At 34.9% G+C, this 23,878-nt stretch overlaps 1 protein-coding gene across 3 annotated transcripts in view; it reads right to left on the reverse strand.

The window, feature by feature from the left end:
- Positions 1-23,878, reverse strand: part of CDIN1 (CDAN1 interacting nuclease 1) — a 126,043-nt gene that overhangs the window by 50,747 nt on the left and 51,418 nt on the right. For 2 of the 3 annotated variants that reach the window (XM_082485508.1, XM_082485509.1), the window contains exons 6-10: positions 23,221-23,300; positions 22,807-22,856; positions 19,938-20,005; positions 14,710-14,775; positions 11,854-11,959 (exon numbers count right to left, since the gene is read on the reverse strand). In XM_082485508.1, the coding sequence (XP_082341634.1) occupies positions 11,854-11,959; positions 14,710-14,775; positions 19,938-20,005; positions 22,807-22,856; positions 23,221-23,300 (370 nt within the window). Of the gene's footprint in view, positions 1-11,853; positions 11,960-14,709; positions 14,811-19,937; positions 20,006-22,806; positions 22,857-23,220; positions 23,301-23,878 lie in introns of all 3 variants that reach the window. The other variant, XM_082485510.1, reaches the window with a different exon arrangement.

The following is a 23,878-nucleotide window of genomic DNA, read 5'->3' on the forward strand; positions in this document are numbered from 1 at the left end:
CCAATGAGGATTTACCCATGTTTGCATTTACTTTTTTATCAGCATTATGATGAAACTGTGGATAGCTAAAAAACCCCAGTAAGTCTCAAATCTATGGGACTTGCTTGCTGTTATCCTGAAATCAAACCAGCAAAAGGATAACATACTACTGCGCATTTTTCCTGATATTTTTCTTCTGTTTTAGGATCATTTAACAGTACTGGTAGTTTTGGATTAAATTTAATTTGTATGGAGATAAACAGTAACTTAAGTGACTGGAACTGGAAACCGATTGATGGATCTCACTTTTAATCTCGTATTTCAGCTTGGAAAGGCAATGTAAGGATTGAATTAGAAAGCTGTAAACTCTTGATGAGAATTAGTGGTATAAAACAAAAGAAAATGAAACCTCCAGTTATTTTCCTTACAGTTAGGCTGAATGAATTTGTAAATCAACAAAAGATTTGGATAGCACTCAAATCAACAGCTTTACCTAATAAAAGTTCTAACAGAGCACTGAGTATACCATTTGAAACAAATATGAAATAAATATGAAATATGAATGGCTTTAAAAAGAACCATATGAAAAGCAAAACAGTAAAATCACCAAAATTCAGGCAAAGGAAATTTGAACTGAAATGTCTGATGGGCAATTAAGTACCTATTTTGACAATTCTAAGTGGTCAAGTTTTTAAAGTATGACACAGAAACCTTAACCTATCTATATATGAGTGATAAATGAGGCATTTTGTGTCATTACATTCCCATAAATCACTTTCTTTAACTGCTGATGGCTTTTATCAGGTCTAACCTTTTCAAGCTTCTATCAGAGTGCTAACATTTTCAACTTTGACACATACGCAGTTTACAAATTCTGCAGCTGATTAACTCTGGACAGAAGCTCACTGCCATCATTGTCTTCTTCAAGTTGGGTTACAGCTTCTATGTCTCAAAAACTCACATGCATCCTTCGTATGCCAGAAAATCTCACTTCACATACTGGGCTCTGTTGCAAAGGATGCAAGCTATTTCTCCTTTTGAAACAAATAAACTAGAATATACTTTCAAAATTACTCTTCTACAGAGAGCCTGAAAGACGTATACTTTTCAATATTTTAAAATCAAGTAAATAGTACATTCCAATTCAAGAGACATAAAGAATGTGATCAATTTTACATGACTTCATAATTTAAACAAATGTGGGAGCAAATTAACTCAATTACACAAAATGTTGTGGTCAAAGTCTCTAAAGTAAGGAACAATAAAAAGTTGAAAAAACCCTAACTATTGCAGTGTATTATATATGTGATATTACAAAATATTGCAATTATAAGCTGATCATGACCGTCGGCCCTTAAATCATTTTGCGGGATCCCTTGCTAAATTTCTCTCTGAACTATTTTGTAAATTTCAAATATTATAAATTGCAATATCTTGAAATGATACATTTCAAAGATTCCATTTCAGCATTACAGCACTTAGAACACAAAATGAATTTAAGCGTGATAAACTCAGAACACAATTTTTTGTGCAACACCAGGAAAGAAATACAGGAAATAATGTTTTATCGTGCACAAGTGAACCCAAAGATTTCAAGGAACACCTGCTTTCTGTAGGAACTAAACCGAAATGAAATACTTGCACGACGCTCAATTTTTGTTACAAATAGCTGATAAAACAGTTGACAAAACCCCATCTAGGTGTCTGTTTTCAAAAACATTTTAACTTACGGTACTACTCCAAGAACGAGAAGCCAGCAATACAGTAGTTCTTTCTGCCTTAGTAGCATCGAGACACAGTACGAATGGTGGTAAAGCTTTAGTGTAAACACCTGCATTTTCTCCATTTTTTAAATTTAAAAATGTGCAGAATATAATTTAATTCAGATGTATTTCATCTGTTGAAACAAGCAGTGAAACATTCACTGAAATGCATTTACAAGATGTAATCGACCTAGACACCGAAACAAAGCTCAAGTTTAAAGAGATACTGTCTTTAATAATATTAGTCAGACTGAAGAAATTTTCTTGTTGGCTGTGTGACCACCGGAAGCCTGGTACTTCAGATGGCATTAGTTTTGATAAGAGCTAACTAGACATCAGACCCCAGTAATGAAACCTGAAGAGACAGCCTTGGACCATCCAAATAGGAACGTCCGCAGAGGCTCTCGTGCAGTTGATTGTCTCTTGTTGATAAACAACACATCTTAGAAAAATAGTGGATGACGGACTAATTTTTAAACCAGCCTTGTAATGTCAATATTTAAAGCCTATCCATGAAAAATTAAGAAGTTCTTTATTCCACTAATAATGTCACACATCAGAGAAGCTGTGCAGTTACACTTTGACAATTCAGATGTAAATCTTGGAATGTCTGTAAGTATTCATGACAAAGGCGTATTTATCATTTAAAACAAAAGGACATGATTTCTTGATGTTCATATCACAGACTAGTGATGGATGAGAGCATGCTAATCAAATGATAAACCAGAAGGAACACAGATGCTTGCTATTTTGATTAGGAGAGGGAAATGAAGATCTCCTTCCTAAATTAAGATATAAACATTCTAAAATTATACACGCAAATATACACATAACTTTGTATAACACTGTGTACGCATAGGAGCTTGGTATGTTCTCAAGCAGACATGCTACAAATACTAACTAGAATAACTGCCAATTTACTTAAGGTCAGAAGAAGCCACATATAGTAAAGAAAAATCAAACATTGGCTTTGATCAACTCCAGTTAATTGCTTATGAATTTATACATTCAGAAGCAATTTTAGCTTTCTTATATTTAAACACCTGAAGTAACAACAGAGAACCATTTAACCTTTTTTTTTGTAATTTGTTTCCTACTGCCTTAGTTCTAGGTTTAAATTATGCTTACGTGCAATTATACTTATGTAATTGAAAATTGTAAACATTATGGAAAACTAAAAGGTAGACTGTTTATGTGGGATGCAACATTGCAAGAGAAGTGTGGAACTTCAGAACCAAATTTTTATTGTAAGCTTTTACATTTTTGATACTCAAGTCACCTTATTTTAGTGTCTTGCCTTATGCGTCCATAAAATGTATCAAGCTAATTACTCATGTTTAATAAGAACCCTTAAACATCATGAACTTCGCTTCCTAAGCATGAGAGTCACAACTGCTGTCAGCGAGACAGCCAAACCTTTGTTAAATTTGTAGATCCACATGCAGTGGCAAGGTCCAGTGAGGCCCAATGATACTTTCACAAAGTAATTGTCAAACGTTGATAACATCCAACTCCTTGAAATCCATCTTTCTCTTTCTCCTTTAAGCAGGTCGTAACTACAAAGCAGATCCCTCTGATACCTCTTCCATTAAAATTCTGCAATGAGTGAACAACTTTTTGATATCCTCAAGAAAGTACCCTGGTCACTCTAGTTCTGAACAGAGAAAGTCATGCCACTTTGCTAACTGGAAAACTATTCATAAAATTTACTTTTTTATACCTTGCTGTAGTTATGAAACCTACAAGTAAAGTACTAAAAAATGAAAATATACTGTAATCCAGAATAACTGCATTTCTTAAATAAATGAGTCCCCCACATACAGTTTTCAAAAATTTACAAGAAGAAACACTTTATAATCTACAGAAAAGCATGTCATTGAACATAAACTGGTGACACTGAGGGGGGGGAAAGATATTTGAATTAAAAAGATTCTTAATGCAAAATTTTTTTATTATTGTTAAAATAATTTTTACCTGACCCTTGGAGCAGAAATACATTCAAAGTCAAGAATTATATTATGTCTGTTTGAAGTGTGGTGTTTAAAAAAAATACACAGACACCAACAATCATTCTGCTCTGCTCCTCAGAGGCCCCAGTAAGACACATCTGATGACATGCTTAATGCAACTTACACAAATACCCCGAGTGCCTCCTTTAATGCAAGATTAGTGTCCTAGGAAAGCAGGTTCTTGGGCTCTGGCAACACAAATCCGTATTGTACAATCTCCCAGAACAAACATAATGTAGGTGGTTTCAATATGGACTTTTCAATTTCATCTGCAATCAAGAGAAACCGCCCTCACAGAGGCTGAAGGGTAACTTGGGACGCCACAGTGACACTGTATTTCTTTTTGCCTAAGCCAAGATTTCCTAGACACAAGGAATTTGTGCAACTGTGTGTAAATGTGACTGCTGTCCGTTAACCGGCCAGGGACTACCGAATCTACTCATTTTAGACTTCAAATTTCTCTTAGCTCGTACACTGGCCTCACCAGTCTCACGTTTTTACGTGCTTTATTTCCCGTGAGTCCTATCTGTAACCAGCTATTGACATTAGTCACTTTTTTCCTATATTGGTACAAATGGTTTTATATTCTATATATAGTAGTTTATCATTTAATATATTAAAGGCTGCTTAAGACACAACTAAATTCCTCTATCTCTTGGACCTTTTTTGAAAAATTTACTGGATGTCCAATATATATAATATTCAATAGCATGTGAGAATAATTTTTATGCAACTCTGATAGTTAGAAAGATAGATAACTCAATTATTAGATCATCTATCAAAATATTCAGATGTATAAGAGGCTACTAAAAAGATTGATGACTGAGAAAGTCCACTGATTCTCTAGCCATCATATTCACACATTTGGCTAGACAACATTTTTCGCTGCCTTCACAAGCAAGCTTCATTACCCATCACTCCACTGAAAAGAGTTTATTATGAGGCTGCCATCTTGGCAAGACTATTATTTAGATGATAAATGTTGGGGGAAGAAGTGTGTCTAGATTTTTTTTTTAAGATGAGCTTTTTGACAGATAAAACAAACAGCATCTACATTTCTAATTAACTTAAATTTGGCATATACAAATACAGGTCAGTAAAGCTATGATATGCTACTAGATTATCTTCCGTCTGAATCTTGCCCTTAATTTGTAAAATGTAAATTAACTAATTAGAAGAAAAGCAGCATTATTTGTGACAAAATGCTTCTTCTACTTCTTTGCTTTGTGACATTTATGATCAACTGTAGTCTTTCATTCTAACTTCTAATAGATGAATAATTATGCTCATACCAATTCATTAGGCCTGTAGTATTTTAAACCAAATGAAAACTTGGGATTTCTGAAGGCAAGGAAGCACAACCCACGACAACATGCAGCTAAATTACATCCTTGCCATCTTCACGTCATTTGCAGTATTAGGCCGTTTACACTTATACGTCGCATTAATATAGGTATGAAGGTACCACTTTCAATACTCAAGTACCTGGCTCAAAGGAAAATCTCTATTAGCATTCCTAAAATTTCCTTGAAATCTCTGTATCCTTTCTGTGCTTGATGTAGGAATAATAACGTACTTCTGCTTTGTTCCTTAATATTAAGAGTTAAACTTTGCTTTATACTCCTACCACCCTCCTCAATTGTCATTTGAAAGGGATTAGACTAGCAAATATAGAATTACACGAAGGAAGGGGGAGTTGGTCATTCTTGAGTTTCAGCCCAGCAACTTGACCTTGTTAAATAAAAAATACATGATATCATAGTTTACAGGAAGGGATTCTTTTCGCTTTGGCTTGGTTTGGTTTTAGCTATTACTAGATAGATAAAGACTCAACACTAAGAAATACATTGAAAATGTCAGATGTAAATGTCAATTAAAAATTACAAGGAATTCTGAAAGGTAAGGTCTGTGGGGGGTTGACATTCTTTGACATAGTAGAGTGTCTGCAACCAGGCCTTTGGCAAGCATAGCAGGATCTATGCTGTCAGCTCTTATCGTACATAAACTTAGATGCTTGTCTAATCTGAATGAGAAATACCAGGAAAATTGGAGCTGAAGCCTTGCAGTAATGCGTGTGGAAGCTGAAAACGCTCTATCTGCACTACACGAGTCTCCTGTGACACGATAATATTTAAGACAGTGCAGAAAAATGTAAGGAAAAAATAATTTAAACAAAGCTACGTAGTGCTTCATTTACTACTTTTTAAGTTGAGAACGTAACAATCCAGCAGTGAAAGAGGTTTAAGTAATAGAATTGAATTATAAGGAAAATCCCAATTTCATGTCCATATTAAATACAATATCTACGGAGAACAATGCATGAAAACATATACTTAATTAATATCAATCATTCAAATGTAAATGCTAATATGAATATAGTATGGTCTGTTCTTTCTTTGCTTTGACGTGAATTAGTTTTGATACAAAATAAAACAACCTACAATGCTCAGCCAAATAATTAACATTACAGCGATTCTAGGTATAAGCCATGGTCTCAATGGAAAATGTCTTCGTGCTCTGTTATTCAATCACTTTTTTAAAGAGGTGATGACTGGTAAAATCTAAAAACATTACTTTAGCTCTAAAGTAAAACAACACTTTTATTTTTCATAAACTACATGTTGACTTCTATACTGTTCATGTGTCATGAAATAAAGATAACCCTGATTCTTGTCAAATGCTGTTGGAAATAAGCTAAATGTATCTAGAACATTTGTGAAGTGCAGAGGTAATGCCTGTGTATGTGTATGTGTGCGTATGTATGTGTGTGAGGGTACACACGTATCTCAGTTTATCTCACAGGAGAACACAGAATTCTATCATCTTCACAATTTAAACTACTGAATCAGTAAACTAGCAGAAAACGACACTCTTCACTGCTTTTGATTCTCTTCTTTTCTATAAACAAATGTATCTTACTCAGTGCTACTAACGTTAGCAAGTTAGAATGGCAAATTTTAAAAAAGTGAATTACTTTTGAAGAAACTTATCTATATATAGTCCTAAGTGGCAAAAATCATCATAAACTCTCTCTTCTACCTACATCCATTTTTGTTTAAGATTAATTTACTAATTCAAGTGGAGCCAGGAGGGAGCAGAGCAAAACCCAGCATGTGTGAAAATCTACAAGCTAAACAAACCCTAAGTCCCTCAGTGTTGCAGGAAGGTCAAAACCTTTCAGCATTGTACCAGTGTGTCAAAATATGTCAACAAACCATCATACTGCAAGAAGAAGAATGACCTTTCAGTTCTTTATGTTTGGGCTGCCAATGAAGCTTTGGATACTGGGTATGCATGAACAGTTTTCCTAGCCACTTGACAAATGCAACTCCCAAGGTTTCCTCCAAGTCAAGTTGTTATACCACTGGCTTTCAACTCACCAGTACAACTTTTTAAACCATTTGCAATTGGAGAATATTGATCTTGGTATAGAACAGACATCCATAATCCCACAGCATAACTCCCTCTTCCCCAACCACCTACAATCAGACAACAATTATTACTTAAACAGTCTTCACAATAACACGTCAAACCATTTTAAACAGCTGAACAGAAAAAAAATGCATATCGTTCTGATGTTCTGATTCAGCCTTTGCTCACGTATGATTCATCCTTATAGTCAAGTACAAATGAATTTGAACAGAACACTCTTCCCAAGAAACCCTAAGAATGCATCGGCTTTGTTTGTGACTGGAATACAATCCTTTGCATTGTTTCTGTTCACGTTTATCTGAAATAAATACCTTTTCTATCTACAGGACTCTGATAATTTTACTATAACTGTTATTTATAAATGGCAGTCTCAAGATCCGACATAATGTAGTAATTAACAACACATTTAATAATGAATTTAGGCTCCCAAAAATGTGGTTACTATTTTAAAATTCCTTATGGGAAACTTGCTTCTATTTATTCTTTCAAAAAAGCAGAAGCACAGGGCTAACAACATTTAGAATACAAGCAAATGGGGGAAGGAATTTAGTACAGGGATGACTTACCATTCTTATTCAAAGAGAAGATGAAATGCTTCTCTTTCACTATGTGAAATTACCTTTAGTTTAATATCAGTGTCAAATATGACATTTTCCTACGGTCTTCCTCACATATAGTAAAGTTTCTTTAGCTAATAATGGCGTCAAGCTTTCTCCTGGGACTCTCTAGAAATTACATTCCAGAATGTACATATGTCTTCGCCAGGCTTGCAGAAGATGGGAAATGTAAATTACTGTATTTGAGTTTATTTCTTCTTACAGCAAGTCACTGACAGTGCACCCACTAATTACTATTCAAACCGTGTGTTGCTGATCTCTATATGCCTTTTCGAAAACAGGAGTCATGCCTATCAGCTCTGACTAACAGACTTTTACAGCCAGGACTCCAATTTTTAATTAAAGTTAGAAAAAAATTATAAAATTAGACACTATGGGGAAAAAAGAAACAGCAGCATTCATTTAAACCCCAAAATAATTTACAGCATGTTCTCAGACCCTGTTTTAAACTACAATCTGTGTTCCATCCTGCTCATGCTCTCCAAATTACCTTTGGTCACACAGACTATTCAACAGTTTTTATCCTCACGGTTACAAGAAATACATCAACGTAGGCCAGTGAACAATGAGAAGTGTGGTATCTACTACACATGTACAAAGCAATTATATTTTGCACATGCAGTTGTCTTGTTTACCCAGTGGCAGTGAAAGCTATAGGCAGCTCAGTGGATGCCACCACTTTGAAGGAACAAACACATTGAGGGAAGAGATTCTGCAAGTACACGAATCATTTTATACTAAGTTTGTTCAGTATATAAAATAGCTTTTTTCTAAAACATCACTCTGCAAAATCAGGCTGGGAATATGCAAGACCAAACTTGCCTTTTCCTGTTTCTTTATTATTGAAAATTCTCAATATCTAAACCGCACCTTAAATTACAACTGTGCAAACCCACTGACAAGGTACACTTTGTACATTTTTAATGTGAAGCTTAATTTGAAGATGAGGTTGCAGTACAGCACTGCAACTGAAAATTGCTTAACAATACCATTGATGTATGAGCCATAAAAAACCTTGCTAAGCTGTCCCTGCAGAACTCGGAGTAATAAAAAGGTGTTCTTTCGCACCGAGGTGAACAGACATGGTTGACTGCATCTAGGGAGCTGTTCTGTTAAATGAGAAAGTGCCATTTCTTTCCTGTCAGTACAGACCAATTTAAGACACTCACAGACTTAGTTAGCACAGAGTACAGAATTTAATGAAATACACACATAACACCAAACAAACCACAGCTATGTTCAAAGCTTTCAGTCAGATTGTGTACAGAATTAAGTTTAACATCTGTGACAGATGTGGGGAAAAAAAACTAGAAACTTTTCCAGTCTCACTCCTACTTTTCAAGCAAACAATAAAAAAGCTGTATGGAAAAGCTCTAAAAAAGCTCTCTCACCTTCATTCCTTTCAACGTATCTAGACACGTACGTCTATCCACATCTAACAGGTGATGTTACAGGTTTTCTCTCCAATTTCACTTCGGCTTTAAGTTCAAGCAACAGATCAGGTTTACAAAACCCTAAACTATCAGCTGAGTGTCATGACATCTCTCTTGCGAACTGCTGATGCTTCTCCAAGTGACTCCTCCTTCAAGAGGAAAGGAGACACACAGGTGCAGTGAATTGACTTGAGAGATCCTTGCATAGGCTGATTCAATCATACCAAATTGATTCACAGTTTGTGCAGCTACACCTGTGTCCTTTCAGAAAGCAATGAAAGTTAACTGTCTCACCCAAATGCAACCTTATCTGTCAACAAGTGTTCATTAACCCCATTGTCAAATTAGAAGAAGCTGCAGTAACTCAGAATTCATTTCAGAAGATGTTGTGATACTGTTAGTTTGGCCAAGCAAAATTAAAACTAATAGGATTTGTTCTTTAAAAAAAACCCACAGAAATCTGCCTAATTTACATAGTTAACCTACCACTAAATTCCAGATTTGGGCAGTCACTAAGGAGATTTCTAGTTTCCTTTATATGAATATAAAGTCACTATATTTAAGAATCAACAATTGTTGTAGTTGTTTTCAATATGAACAGCTATAACAGAAGATTTGGCAAAATCTCAAAGCTAATTCCAAAACAGTCTTATTGATTCACACATCAACCCAGACTAGCTTTCGTAACATTAAAGGTACTTGACTAACAGCTCAGGGAGAGATTTAATTCCATTTTTGAAGTTGCAATATTTACTAGTACATGATAAAATTAAAATGAAGTTAGCTATGGCTTGGTTTCCTGATAAAAGCATAAGAGAAGTTTCTCTCGGAAATGTCAGATTCAAATGGTACACACTATTCTCAAATATTTTACACATTTTATAGTTCAAGCCAAAACGTGGATAGTCATTTTGTTCAGCACAAAAAAAGGCAGAAACTACAACTTCACCTTTGCAATGGCAATTTTACTGCAAACAACAAATGGATCAGTGCCTTCAACGTGTCTGCTCAACTTTCACCTCATCTCAAGTTAGTATCTGTATGCTCATGTTATCTACTTAAAATTCTCTTCTTGGAGCTGTTTTTTCTGATACCATTATGGATCCCTTCAAACGTATCCTTTCTCCTCAGAAAAGATTTCAGTCAGTACATCTAATGGCCTCCTCGCAGCCTGAGCTGCTCCATCTCCTCTTATTTACACTGATGTGGATGTTCAGCATCATTTGCATCCGTATCTTTCCTGCCATTCTCACCATTTGCCTACATATTGTATAAACTCAAACTTCTTTCTAAGTCTTGTTATAAGTCTGGTTATAAGTTTCACAAATTCTTTTCCACAAATTTCCTGTAGTATAGTATCTTCATCCAACAACTGACAGTCTTCCTGAGGTTCCCATTATCTTGATTCAATTTTTCCAAGTCCCTGCTTTCTGGGATTGTCAAATAAGAGCAGGTCCTTCTCATGGCTATCAAGAATGTTGCTGCAGAGCATAATTCCAAACTCTGACGATGTTATTCTCAAGCTTTGGTCTCCCTTTCTCTGCTGCCTCCCACAGAATCTGCCTTTAACGTATTTCCCAAGCTAAGGCTAGCTATTTTTACCCTGGCATTGCCCATATTTATCTGAAATACTAACAGTCACCAGACTAGCCTCTGATGTTGGCACACGTTGTCTTTGTTGCACGTTCACACCTTTGTGCCATCTTCCCCACTATGCCTCAGATTTCATTGATGCTCTCTTGTGAACACTAAAGACTTCTAAATTTATGCTTTTAAAAAACCTTAATTAAAACTTTCATTTATCTCACTTACTCACGACCTTGCCTTGCTTAGGTTTCCACCACATAAAAAATGGAATTGAAGATAAAGCACCTCCTTTAGGGCTTTTTTTGAAAGAAAAATCCTCCAGTGAGGACGCTTCTAGTACCACGGAAAGCTATATAAATATACACAATAACGACCTGTGTAAGAATAAAGCAGAACTATTTTAAACATCTTTAAAAGAAAAGATCTTTATACCAATACCATCAACACGTTAAAAAATTCTGTCTGGCATAACTCATTTCTCTCCTCGTGTTCCTGCAAACACTACATTTTTTAGCTTGAAGATAATTGTTGTTACTGTTTAAAACATAAATAACATTAAAAAATACTTCATTAAAAAACCAACAGTGAAACAATATTGTCCTAGATACAATGACAAGGAGCAGTAAAGTTCTTTACACACAAAGCCCACTTGGTTTGTGAAGATTTTATAACAAATTTGGCACCTTGCAGGTGTTACAAAATGTTGCAGCAAAATCTTCCTTCAAAGTCAGGTACTGAAAAAATTGTCTGTAACTTCTGTTAATAACTTCTGTACCAAAGTAACTTATTCTGTCATCTAGCATCATTGTAAAATCACCATATACATCTGCTGCATGTTAGCAATTGACGTGAATTTTTCACAAATATTTCAGTATTCCAACTTGACATTCTAATTAATGACATTCAAAATGCCAGATTAGTAACATGTATTTTGTTCACATGGCTTAATACAAAAGTTATCGGTGTTTTTTCCAGTAACTTCTTTTGAAAATGCGGTCTGATTTATCTATAAGGAAAGATAACAGCAACGTACCTGTTCCAGTAGCTCCAAAACTGGTCCTGCAAATAGGCTTGGTGGCTACTTTCATCACCAAATGAGGCTTTGCTTTCAATCCAGTGAATTATGTGTCCTTCAACAGCTAGGGTGACAGCAGAAAATAAAGTGAACTCTGAAAATCAAATCCAACAGCCTGCAAGTGTTTGGGAATATCCCATTTACCCCCCAGTCTACCACATAATTCATGCTTGCAACAGAATTACATATTTGTAAAAGTATCTTTCAAATATGCACATAAGACTTTTTTAAAAAAGTACCAGAAAATATTTTAATGGATAATTATATCAAATTCAGTTTAATTACACTCTGTTCTAGATATTTCCATTTATTCTAACACAAACAGAACGTAAAGAAAAAGAGACTAGACTAAGGGGCAATTACATCCTACTTTCACCCTTACTTTGCTGGAAAGGAGTTGTCAAGTAAGGAATTGAAAACTTCTGGTGAATAACAAGAACAGTTAGCTAAGCTGCTAAATCCAGAAACCTCTCGCCAATCCAGAGTAGAAAGCGTGAGAATGGCAAGAAAGTTTATCATAGATCTATATCTGTTTCTTTGCTTTTGCAAAACCAATAATGCTTTACCAGAAAGATGTTAGGAATGAGAAGGCTTATATGAGAAAATGTGATTTTGAATTTCTGTTTCTTTCAATGCTGTGGGACTTGCTCTGGTTCACGTCTTTCCTCATTTCTTCAGGGGTGAATTTCTAGTATTAATAAAATCATCTTTTTTGGTTACAGGAAAGTCCTCTCTGGACTTGACAACCTAAATTTGCAGGAAAAATCACGAGAACCACTCTAAAAGATCATTCTTCCTCCCCAAAAAGTAATATGGGGTATATCTTAGCCTAAGTCCGACCTGGAATGAGGTACTTAAACAGCATGCAAACCCAGAAACGCAATACAGAAAGGTTAGAAGAGGCTATGGCAGCACATGATTGATCACAGACTGTTAAAATTACTTGGGAAATCTGGGTAAATAACTAATGAAATCACCACACTAAGCTCTATATGCCACCAGTACCCTGCTATAAGTAACCAAGTTAATTTGTGTAGGCCTATACTACTGCATCCTCCCCCTACCCCCAACACCTTTAGACCCCAGGAGATAAACTAGCTGAGGCACAAACTGTGTAGTCAGTTGAGAAGCAATTTCTAAGAAACATTCGCCTTTCCTAGCTACGTACTGAGTCATGAAGAAGAGAATACCTTAGTGCAGGTCAGACAGCGGGTAGAAAATTGTTTCCTGCCAATCTCAAGTGACTGAAGTAACATGAAGTAACGTATTATCACCATTCAGATTTTTAGAGACAAATCCATGCAAACAAATTAATGGTTATTTTTAACCCTAATATTACAAACCCAGAAATTCTTTTGGCTGTTTCCCAGTTTCCCTTCTCAAGCATTAAAAAAATTAGATCCATCTAGTTGCTTTTCTTATTTTCTATGGGTGACCCTGATGATCAGATGACTACCAGAGGTCCCTTCCAGCCTCAGCTAATCAGTGATTCTGTAATTTCACAATCTACCCTGCTAACGTTAAACTTGATAAAAAACAACCATTCCCTCACCCCCTCAAGTCCTTGGTAGCTTCCTGAGACCCTCCACAAATAAGAGGTATGGAAGTGAAGGAACAGAAATTAACTGAAAACTCTCCAAGTGTGGCTTGACAAGAGTGAATTGCAGATCATCAGGATGCCAAATCTCACTGTTTCAAATATGGTGTGGTTCAGCTACAACGTCATTTTTATTTTCTACATATAACCTCTTATTAACATCACTACCATTTTTCTTTTTAGGAAATGTAATTAGGAATACAAACATCATTGAGCTAAGGAAAGTCTTTAAAACCTGTTCAGAAGACTCTCATATACACAGTTGTTTATCTATTGGATAACAGATTATTGTGCTGAAAGACAGTATCTCAAGAACTTCTGAGTAGTGAGACATTTTACAGTACACACTCAGTTCCTTATACCAGTGTACAAGTCAGTTATCTCAGTAATAATTCCAACCGCTGCCAATAAGAAGAACAAAAAAGTAGTCATATATATGACTTTTATACAGTGCTTTCAGCTTTCTTATTTGCTCTGACAGACACAATGTTAGGCATCTGCACAGATAGGTGCTGTGTTCTATGGAGGTGAAGCAGAAGTCTTTTAGCGTGAAGGTCAATTTACAAAAAATGATTAATAATCCTTTACACTTGGACAACATGGATGTTTTTTCTTCCATGGTCCAGGCACTAGGTCATCTGATTACCTCCTTACATGGCCTCAAGACCAGAAACTGTAGATGAACTTTGACACGACCTTTATACCTACTTTTATTCCTTCTTGCGTCTTGCTATGCAGGCTTTTAAAAAACAACAGAGAACTGCAGAGTTGTATTTGGAGGCAAAGTGATGGCAAAAGAGTTACTGCACAATGACAAACCTTAATGCAATGACTTATAGGTGTAATGGTATTACTCTTAAGACCGCTTTGGACTGATTGGGTCTAGAAGTTTAAGACAATTATTTCAGAGTTCAGTTCATAAAGACAGTGGGCAGATCAGGTTAGAGGGAGTAGGGTGGTTCTTATTGTTGCTTGTTTTTCTTTTTGTGATAATGAGACAAAAACATGCAAAAACCAAAGAGGAAACACTGGGTAATACTATGTATGATCAAACCTCTCAGAGCCAAACTAGAAGTTCTTAAAATTATTGGGTAACTACTGAAAAAAGAGACTGATTTGTAGTATCCTATAATATACTTCATTTAAGTAGCCATAATATTTTAGCATGAACATTTCTACACAAAATAAACCAATAAAAATTCTTTTAAAAGACTTACCTACTGGCACTTCTAAAATAAAGTCTGGTGTTTTGTCATAACCCTTTGCACGAAGCTGATCTTCAGCTATACACAGAGAATGAGAACTATTGTTTATAAAACTATTCGATTAAGTAGACAGCAGTATAATTAATTTTATTTTAAATAAGAGTGCAAGAATTACTAATGCAGTCATACATATCTTTCTTATGCATGCAATGCTGTGTCAGATTAAATGAACCTTTGTAGAAAACCTGAAGCATGGATATAAAAATGCTTCTTTGTCATCCTTGCATTTTTATGTCTTCATTATAAACATCATTAATTCAAGCTGTCATACAGTATTTTATAACCCCCAAATATTCAAAATAAAGAGGTATATTCACTGATTGAAAGAAGAGTCTCCTCACATTAGGAAGCTGTTAAGATTAATCCTACCAACACCACAAATGTGGATATACTGTAGCCGCCTTTTGGTTTTATTTTAATGTCAGCATAAAGTCTTTAAAAAAAGAACAAGAAAATCCTTTCTTTCCAGAAATTTATTAAAGGAGAGAGAAGCCACAAATTTAGTTTCTCTTGCATCCTCCATTCAATAGAATTTATCCAATTTCAGAACATACAAAGATTTAGAAATTCTGTTAACATGAACTATACAACTCTATGGCTGGCAAATGTTAGAGCTGAATATTTCAAGAAACAATAATGAGTGAGCATGATAAAACCACAAAGGACAAAAGACGATTCCTTTAAAAGGAAAAGAAAAAAAAGAAAAGGCAAGCCCATGCAAGCCCTTAATATTTTCTAAACTATTGTCCTTGATTTCCGATACCATTACATTGGTATTTCTGAAACACCATTTCTCCATTAGAATTTGGAGTGACCTGGTCATTCAATTCCAGGCATGGCTTTCTGTCTTCACCCAAGCTCAACTAATGGCACTACCTAGTAACAAGTAAGGCTGTGTAGCCCCTTAACACCTACTGGGCTGTTGACATTGTCATGCATCCCATTCGCCTTTCTACATCACCTTTGATTAAAATTAATGGTCCATTCTCACTGTTGGGTAGCTTATTTCCAATCCATTTATCAGGTTAGGACAGTAGTTTCACAGCCAATGTTCAGAACTCAGTTTTAGAATACTTTGTGCATACCCTGAAAGGTCATCAGTTTGAGTCCAAGTAACATTTTAATGACAAGAAAATCATGCACTCTTAGAAATCAAAATATTTTAAAAGTGCCTAAAGCAAACTTCCCTCCTTTTTCTCGTTGAAGAATATAAGCCTGAAGTATTTCTCTTGGATAGTGAACTCATACTGAAAGTGAGACAGGAGTAATTTTCGAAAGTTGTACATTCCCTTAAGCGTAAACTGCAATAGCTGTTCATTCTTTTTGATAGCTGTAGTATTTCTTTTGAAATTTGAGTGTGTTTCTTCAGTGTAAGCACACTATATTATAAATACAAGTTTTTGAAGTGCAACGCTTCCACCACATCACCCAATCAGCTACTAAACTTTTCCAGGATTTGGAGACAGACTTGATTGTTGGCTATTTTTTCCAACTCAGACTACCAGGTATATGGTAAAAGATGTTAAGATTGACAAGGTTCTAATTTAACAGAACCTATGAATAGAGTTTTATGCCATAATATAAAACCAAATTAATGTTCTATATAGTCTTCTAATCTTGATAAAAATTAAAAAACAATCCAGTTTTATCCAACTCTATTTAAATGTAACCTGCTCATAATTGTTTAACACAGTCTAGAAAAGACAACAGGATGTCCTAGCTGAAATTTTCATTATTTAAGAACACAAATATAGCAATAGAAAGTTCAGTCTTTTCTTTCCCATCTAACAAATGCTAGTATCGCAAATTCAGGGAAATGTACCTTAAAAAACCCCAATGAAAACCAGGACAGATGTAAAAACATTTCCTGATAGGTCAGCTTGGCAAGTCACTGAATTGGAGTTTGCATCAACATTACTTTTAATATCCTTCAGCAGACTCTTTTTTCGAGGATGCCTGATTGCTTTTAAAATCATTTGATACTAATGCATGGCTTGAAAAAGAACACCTTTTTTCTTTTAAACCCATTCCTGAATGTTTTCACTTGGTTTCTCCTAACATTTTGTATTGTGATAAACATTGGAAAATATGTTAAAAACCATGCTTATTATTGATGTGAGTTGTCTATCATGTGCAGGAACATAATTACACATCACCATTTCTTCAAGTATTTTGAAGCTTTATAACTTCAGGGAAAAAAAAAAAATATTACAGAAACTCCCCACAATCACCACAAGCTTTTTTTTTTTTTTTTTTTTTTTTTTTAATACCAAAACCCCACCAAAAGAAAATAAATTCTTGCTTTTTGGATCAGGTATGTTTCAGATTGGTACAGAAGCTGCAGAGGTAGCATTCTGCACCTTAAAAGACCTTTTACTCTTGCATGGATTAAGAGAATAATCTAACAACTGCTTGAAAGCTAGCCCATGGCAGCTTTGACAGTTACATCTACGGATACTCAGATTTGAAAATTACATTGAAACTGAGAAGCAGTTTGTCTATAGATTCCCCATTAATTTATATTTCCAACAAAACCGCAGCTTCATCTTTACCATAACTTCACACTCAATCATAACCATTTAACACATCATTGTTCTTATACTAGCCTCTGGATATAACAAAGAAACCAAACATTCTTCTGTTGGTGCATGAATGAACAGCAACAGCAACCGCAAATTTAAGATTACAGCAGAAAACGCCGATAAGATTTCATGATTTATACCCAGACTGCTACTGAGGGACATCACGGTGGGAACCGAAGGAGGGTAAGATTCCAGACGAAAGTCAGTACCTTTCCATTATAGCTCAAAGATTTCCTAATATATTCATGGCAAAGATACAAAAAAATAAAAATCCGATATAGAACCTAGAATTTCCCAGCATGTCCCAGTATGGCAAGTGAAGCTGTTAGCCTGTTTTGAGAGAATGCTTCCATTGATCACTTTAATCTCCAGGCAAAGCGATAAAGATTTGAGAGCTGTGTTTTTGCTGAAGAGAAGATGTGGTATATGATGTGCTTCTCATGAACAGTGGATGAATAAAATGCAAACACCATCAGTTTGTATAGATTTCCAATCAATTTCTGCGTGAACCTGATCTGTAGGCTTTGAAAGCTAACTGCTCTAGAACACACAAATTACGTCCCAGACCTGAAAAGCTGTTTCATGCTCCAGTACTATACTGGGGCAATTTACATTCACTTTGTCCTTTAACTGTGCTTTCTTCTCCTGTAACGACTCCCTGTTGCCCAGGTGAACACAGCTGATACAAAAAAACCTTACTATTCTTGAAGAATAGTATACTGGAATAGCACACTAACATGGAAACTGCAAGAATTCTGGCTTTTAACACATGTTAAAAAGTAATGGGATTGTGAGTACAACAATCTAAGTCTTAGACCATCTTTAAAACTGGAATGCAGTCTTCTTCATAGCCTAACAAAGCCTGAATTTGTTTGTTGGCCTATAGAAAATGCTGTCATCTCTGCTGTTTTCCTGAGGTATTCTTCAAGCAGTTTTGGAACTAATTTTTCAGGAAGGAAAGATTTTGTTGGGGGGGGGGGGGGGGGGTTCAGTAGGGTTCTTCTTGCAGATACTTAAGAAAAGTTTTTTTTTTTTTTAATAACAACAACAAAAAAATCACACCTAGAACCTTAGAGACATGTGCAATGCACAGAAATAATAAATACAACCACTTAACATATCTTAAATTGTGAGTAAACAACACTTCAGTATACATAAAACGTAAACAATAAATTAAGCTATCTCATTTGTATCTTTATATTCTAATGAGTTAACCCATTCTAGATATTTTGATTTGACAGCACAGATTCCTTAGAGCTTATTTCTAAAGAAAAAATTGATGCTTATCCAAGGTCATGAAACATTACAATTTAAATCTGATTTGTGTACTGTACAAGCTTGCACAAGCCAAATAAAATGATAATCGTTGGGTTGAGGATCCATTAGTGAGCCATCTAGTCCATTGCCTTGTATCGTGACAGGATTGATTTCATTACCAGCTTTGATGGATGACTGTCAAGTCTAGCCTTGAATTTTTCATCGAAGGTGATTCCACAACCTTCCCTGGCAGCTTGTTTTATACTTATTGTTCCCAGAATTGTTTAGTATTTTAACACAACATCATCTCTGCAATTACAGCTTAAGCCTATTACCTGTATCTTTGCTCTTATAGCCAAGTAGGAAAAACTACCTACTCGCATTTTCATGGTATCATTTGCAAGTTTGTATGCAATAGTTATTCCTGGGTGGTTTTTTTTATTTTTTCTCCAAAATAAAAGAGCATGCTAACTCTGTTCCTTCGTTATATGGACAAACCTTTTAAAAACCTTAATACTCTTTCAAATTTCTTAAATTTGTTTAAGGTTTCAAAAATTTTAACCTGAATATATCTTTAGGAGTGAGCATAGTTTCTGGAAAAACAAGCAAAATTCCCTGATCACACACATTTAGTACAACATCGAACCATTAACAAAAGACAGCAGATCATTACCGTCTTATCACATAAGGAATCCAAGATTTAAGAAGTCATTGTTAAGTTTATTATCACAATAAGAGAAATGATGCTTTAAACACTAATCATTGTTTTAATGGCACTCATATACGAGAAATGTAATACAGGCTAAAAAAAAAAAAAAAGACAATAACTTCCTAACTAATTAATCCTTAAAATAACTTTAAATATAAGGATTGTGAAAAGAACGCTTGCATTGGTTGGGAGACAGGGGGCAAAAATTCAGCAGAAACTGCACAGAAAGCTAAATGAGTGAATCCTCTAGCAGTTCTTTAATACATAAAGCATTTTGAAGCTAATATTTCTTATGCTTCCTCCTAAGTCTCATAAGGCCTAGATTATGGCTAATATCTCATGACACCAAAAGTAATACTGCAGCAGATATTAAAGCATTTTTTTCAGCTACTTATTCTATAAAATATTAATTGCAAGACTGTGCATGTGCTGTATATATAGGGTATTAGGTAACTGAGTTCCTGCTCAGTTCTAAATCAATAAAAGATAACATGTACAGCATCAATCATTTTTTACTCTTCCTTTACTACCTAATACAAAGAGCGTTGAGGCTTATTTTTTTCTTAAGTAAACAGTCACTGAAATCTTTGAAGTTAAAGATTCACTGGCTGGTCTCTACTACAGATTCTTACCTATGAAAGAGAGATTTTTTTCCAAAAGCATTTCTCGCAGCAAGACTTCATGCTCATGCCCAATAGCGCTGATAGCTTTAGGTTAAGAAATGGAAGATTACTTTGGAAAAGAACCGAATTCAGAGAAACATCACAGGTAAAGTAATTCTTGATAAAATTTATTGGTCTTCACTTGAGCATTTCAGAAGTGATCAGTGATTTGAACTCTAAGTTTTGAAATTCCTTACAGGGATTTTCAGAGGCGTTTAGCACTTTGTGAAAATCAGACTACTGTATCATCAACACACATTTTACAAAGTTAAGACCCATTAGTTCATATTTATTCAGTATAAAGAAGGGTAATACTTCCATTTTTGCTTTATTTCCCCTCCGAATTTAAAAGAAAGTGTTAGCCAAGACATGTCATTAAATACTTTTTCAGTTGCTCACTCTAATTCAGCGAAGAATGAAATAAACTGTTTTTTTCTTTATATTCTGAAAGGGATAGGCACTACATTCATCTGAAACATCTTACTGTAACAAAACATCCTTTTAATTGATTTTTCGGAATCATGAACTTATGTCAGAAAGTAATATTTTATAGTGAAGTCTTTTTCACTTCACTGCCTGCCTGTTGATCCATTGTGCTATTCTTAGCAATATGTAAAAAAGTCACCACATCAAATATTTTTAACGTATCCTCCTGGAGGTCAAAGTTCTATTCTGGAAGCTTTTAAGAATAATCTTATGGAACATCATGAGAAAGGATCTTACATTAAAACCAGTTAAGTTCCTAATTCTGTTTAGAATAACATCTGAATAGTTAAACTACAGATCACTTTACCATTAGAGTTAATTACTTAATTTATGCTGAACAGCAAAAAACCTAATCGTATAGAATCTTTTCATATATATATACAGTTTTTATCAATTGAAACTATATATTATGTTAAACTCTACTAGCAGTTACAGAATAAAAGGGGCAAATGAAGAACAGCAAAAATGTAAGAAAAATACTGCGAACAGAATTTATAATGCACCATAAGCAGAAACACTTAGACTTAGTCTATAATAATACCTGTTATTGATGTATGGCAATGACCATGGGGCAAAACTTGTAAATAACCTCACAAGCCATTTTCTACTCATGCAATCTAGCAGCCTAGTTTCCCGTAAGCATCTGAACTATTACTGAAAAATAGCCTCTTGGCATTTACAAAGAGGTTGACTTCATACTTTAGTCCATGCATATACAATTAGATAGTTATATTTAAAATCAATATGCAATCCTTCAAAAGACATTATGCTTTTAAAACCTTAAGTTTAAATTGATTTTTAACTATTTTATGCACCTCAAAATTAACATCTAATTCAGCAACATACTTGCAGATAATGCACTCGCACAGCTTAGTATTAAACTTTTCTGCACCGAAATGGAATTGAAAAACTCCTCATTATTCTTATTGATGCCACTGCGTATTCAATAACTTCACTTGAGTCAGAATCTGAGCAGGATAGAAAAGACCTTTTTAAACGGCAGGCAAGTTATTCTTAAAAACTGTTCATAATTCTACATATGTGTTATTATTACTTTTAAACACAACACTTTCAAAAGACTATAGCCAGATTGTTGGTCAACAAAACATTAATCTTAAAATTCTGGATACAAAAATTAGTGATCAACAACCCTTTCAAAAGTGTAACTTATCGGATTAAGCCACTTTCAGAGAGCTGTGTTTAATGTTGAAGAGAGTCTCAATGAATACTTAGAATTATGATTACAACCTCAAAATACAAATACAATAAAAGCTCTCCCTGCTGCTGTTAAAGTTAATGGCAGCAGGACTGAGTCTGTAGTAGACACCAGGCAGGTATTTCTAGTGGAAAGAAGCATTTTCAAGGGGTGACCACCACATGTATCAAAACTACAAGAAGTGTTGTTTTTCATGCATAACTAAACATCACTGTAGCTTTCCTATCCTGCAACTGTACAGCGAAACCAAGATCTTCCCCCAAACTGCACTCACAGATTTATGCAAGGTTTCTCTAGGACTTGGGAGGGAATTGCCTTGCTAGCCTGCTCAGTGATAGCAGACCATGACTTTGAGATTGTTCCTTTAATAGCAGATTGAAACAGAAGAGCTACTCATTCAGGATTTTATTAAAACAGATTTGGGGTCACAGGGATCATTCCTAAAAAATTATAATCTTAGTCTGGAATACTCTGTGCTGTGTGGAGTTCTGCCAGTATTCTCACTGGATACTGAGTATCTCTAATTAACCATTTCAACACTACCAAAAAAAAAAAAAATCCCCTAAAATTCAAGCTACACAGGGTTTTTTTCTGCATTCCATTCCCTTTAAGAAGAGCAAGTAAAAGAACTGCACTAAGATAAGAGTTTAAAAATACTAACCAGTCAATCACACCTGAATTGCACTTGAAAACATTCCAATTAAAAATCACATTTATAACAAAGCAATGGCATAATGTTGACCACTATCTATGCAACTTACTAGTTTAATCACAGAATAGTTGAGATTGGAAGGTGTCTCTTGAGATCATCTAGTCCAACTCCACCGCTCAAAGCATGGTCAACTAGTCTTAATAGAAAACCAGACATGCATTTCAACTAATCAAAACCAAAGACATTCAATCAGACATACGAACGTGTAGCCACCAAACTGACAACTTCCCGTGGTCCATCTGATTTTTGTTAAACAGTGTAAGAGAAAGCTCTGCAGTGACCCTCTAGCTGATTGAATGTAAAACAGAGGAGTATGAAACGTGTTTTGTGAAGCAGAACTTTATGTCAGGTTAAAGCTAGACACATCTCTTCCACACAGTCTAAGCTCGTCAATTGTGCACCTAAAATTTTATGGGAAAGGATACTGTTTGATGCAGTCCACCAGTGGTCCATAACAACAGTCATTCACAGTACACTGCAGACAAATAAGAGTAGTAGTATAGTGATGGGCAACTACAAAACCATTATAGTTAAACAGTATCTTAAAAACAGTAATTACTTTTCTTCAAAAAGGCTATCAGATGCTGTTCAGATTTAATCACAGAAAACAAAACCTGCATGCTTTTATTCACTATAAAAGCAAGCTATTAAAAAGTGAAATGCTCCTCTCACAAATATCACATTGCCATTTACGGTGCACCCTGACCTCACTGATAGTTTACTATGCCAGTAATTAAATGAGGTTTAAAATCTTTTACTCTGCTAGGCAGACAACAGCATTGCCAAAGGAAAAAAAAAAAAAAAAAGAAGAAAAAAAAAAAGACAACTGTGATTAATACCTGATAGACTTGATTTGCTAGAACTCCATCTGGAATCTGAGAAGGGTCCCGTAGCATACTATTTATAAGAGTTTTGGAGGCTAGAGAAATGAAGAATAAAAACATACAAAAAACCCGTTAGCTCAGTTATCCACTTGGCAGGGAGACAGACATACTTTTATAAGGAAAACATTGATGATGTTTTGAAATTGAATTTGATGATAATTTTGAAAATTATCCAACCAGCAACTACCAACCTATAAATTTGTAGCTACTTACCCATACTGATATGACTAACTCTAAAACACCAAAGTGTTTTATTAGCACAGGGTGAAAACAGGCCCTTGTACACTTATTCAGTTTCACTGGACAGTTTCTGCTTCAGAAGCATCATGCTCCTAAGGAAACTGTTTAGTGTAAAGAAAATGTAACTCAAAAGAACCTTCGTATCCTATAAGAACTTAAAGAAGAAGATATGTAAAAGTTCAAAACAGCCTTTAAAAACAATGTTTCCTTTTAACTATCTTAAGCGCTTTATTGACTTGATGATTCCTGTTTAGTAGTTTTCAAATGTATTTATTTACTTATTTGGAGTTGACGCATTTATTTGACTGTATTAAAAGCTGGCAAAAGGCTTTCTGTGCTAATTTCAAATCTAAAACACAAAAGAAATCAGAAG

Source organism: Vanellus vanellus, assembly GCF_965231255.1.
Source record: "Vanellus vanellus genome assembly, chromosome: 6".
Lineage (NCBI taxonomy): Eukaryota > Metazoa > Chordata > Aves > Charadriiformes > Charadriidae > Vanellus > Vanellus vanellus.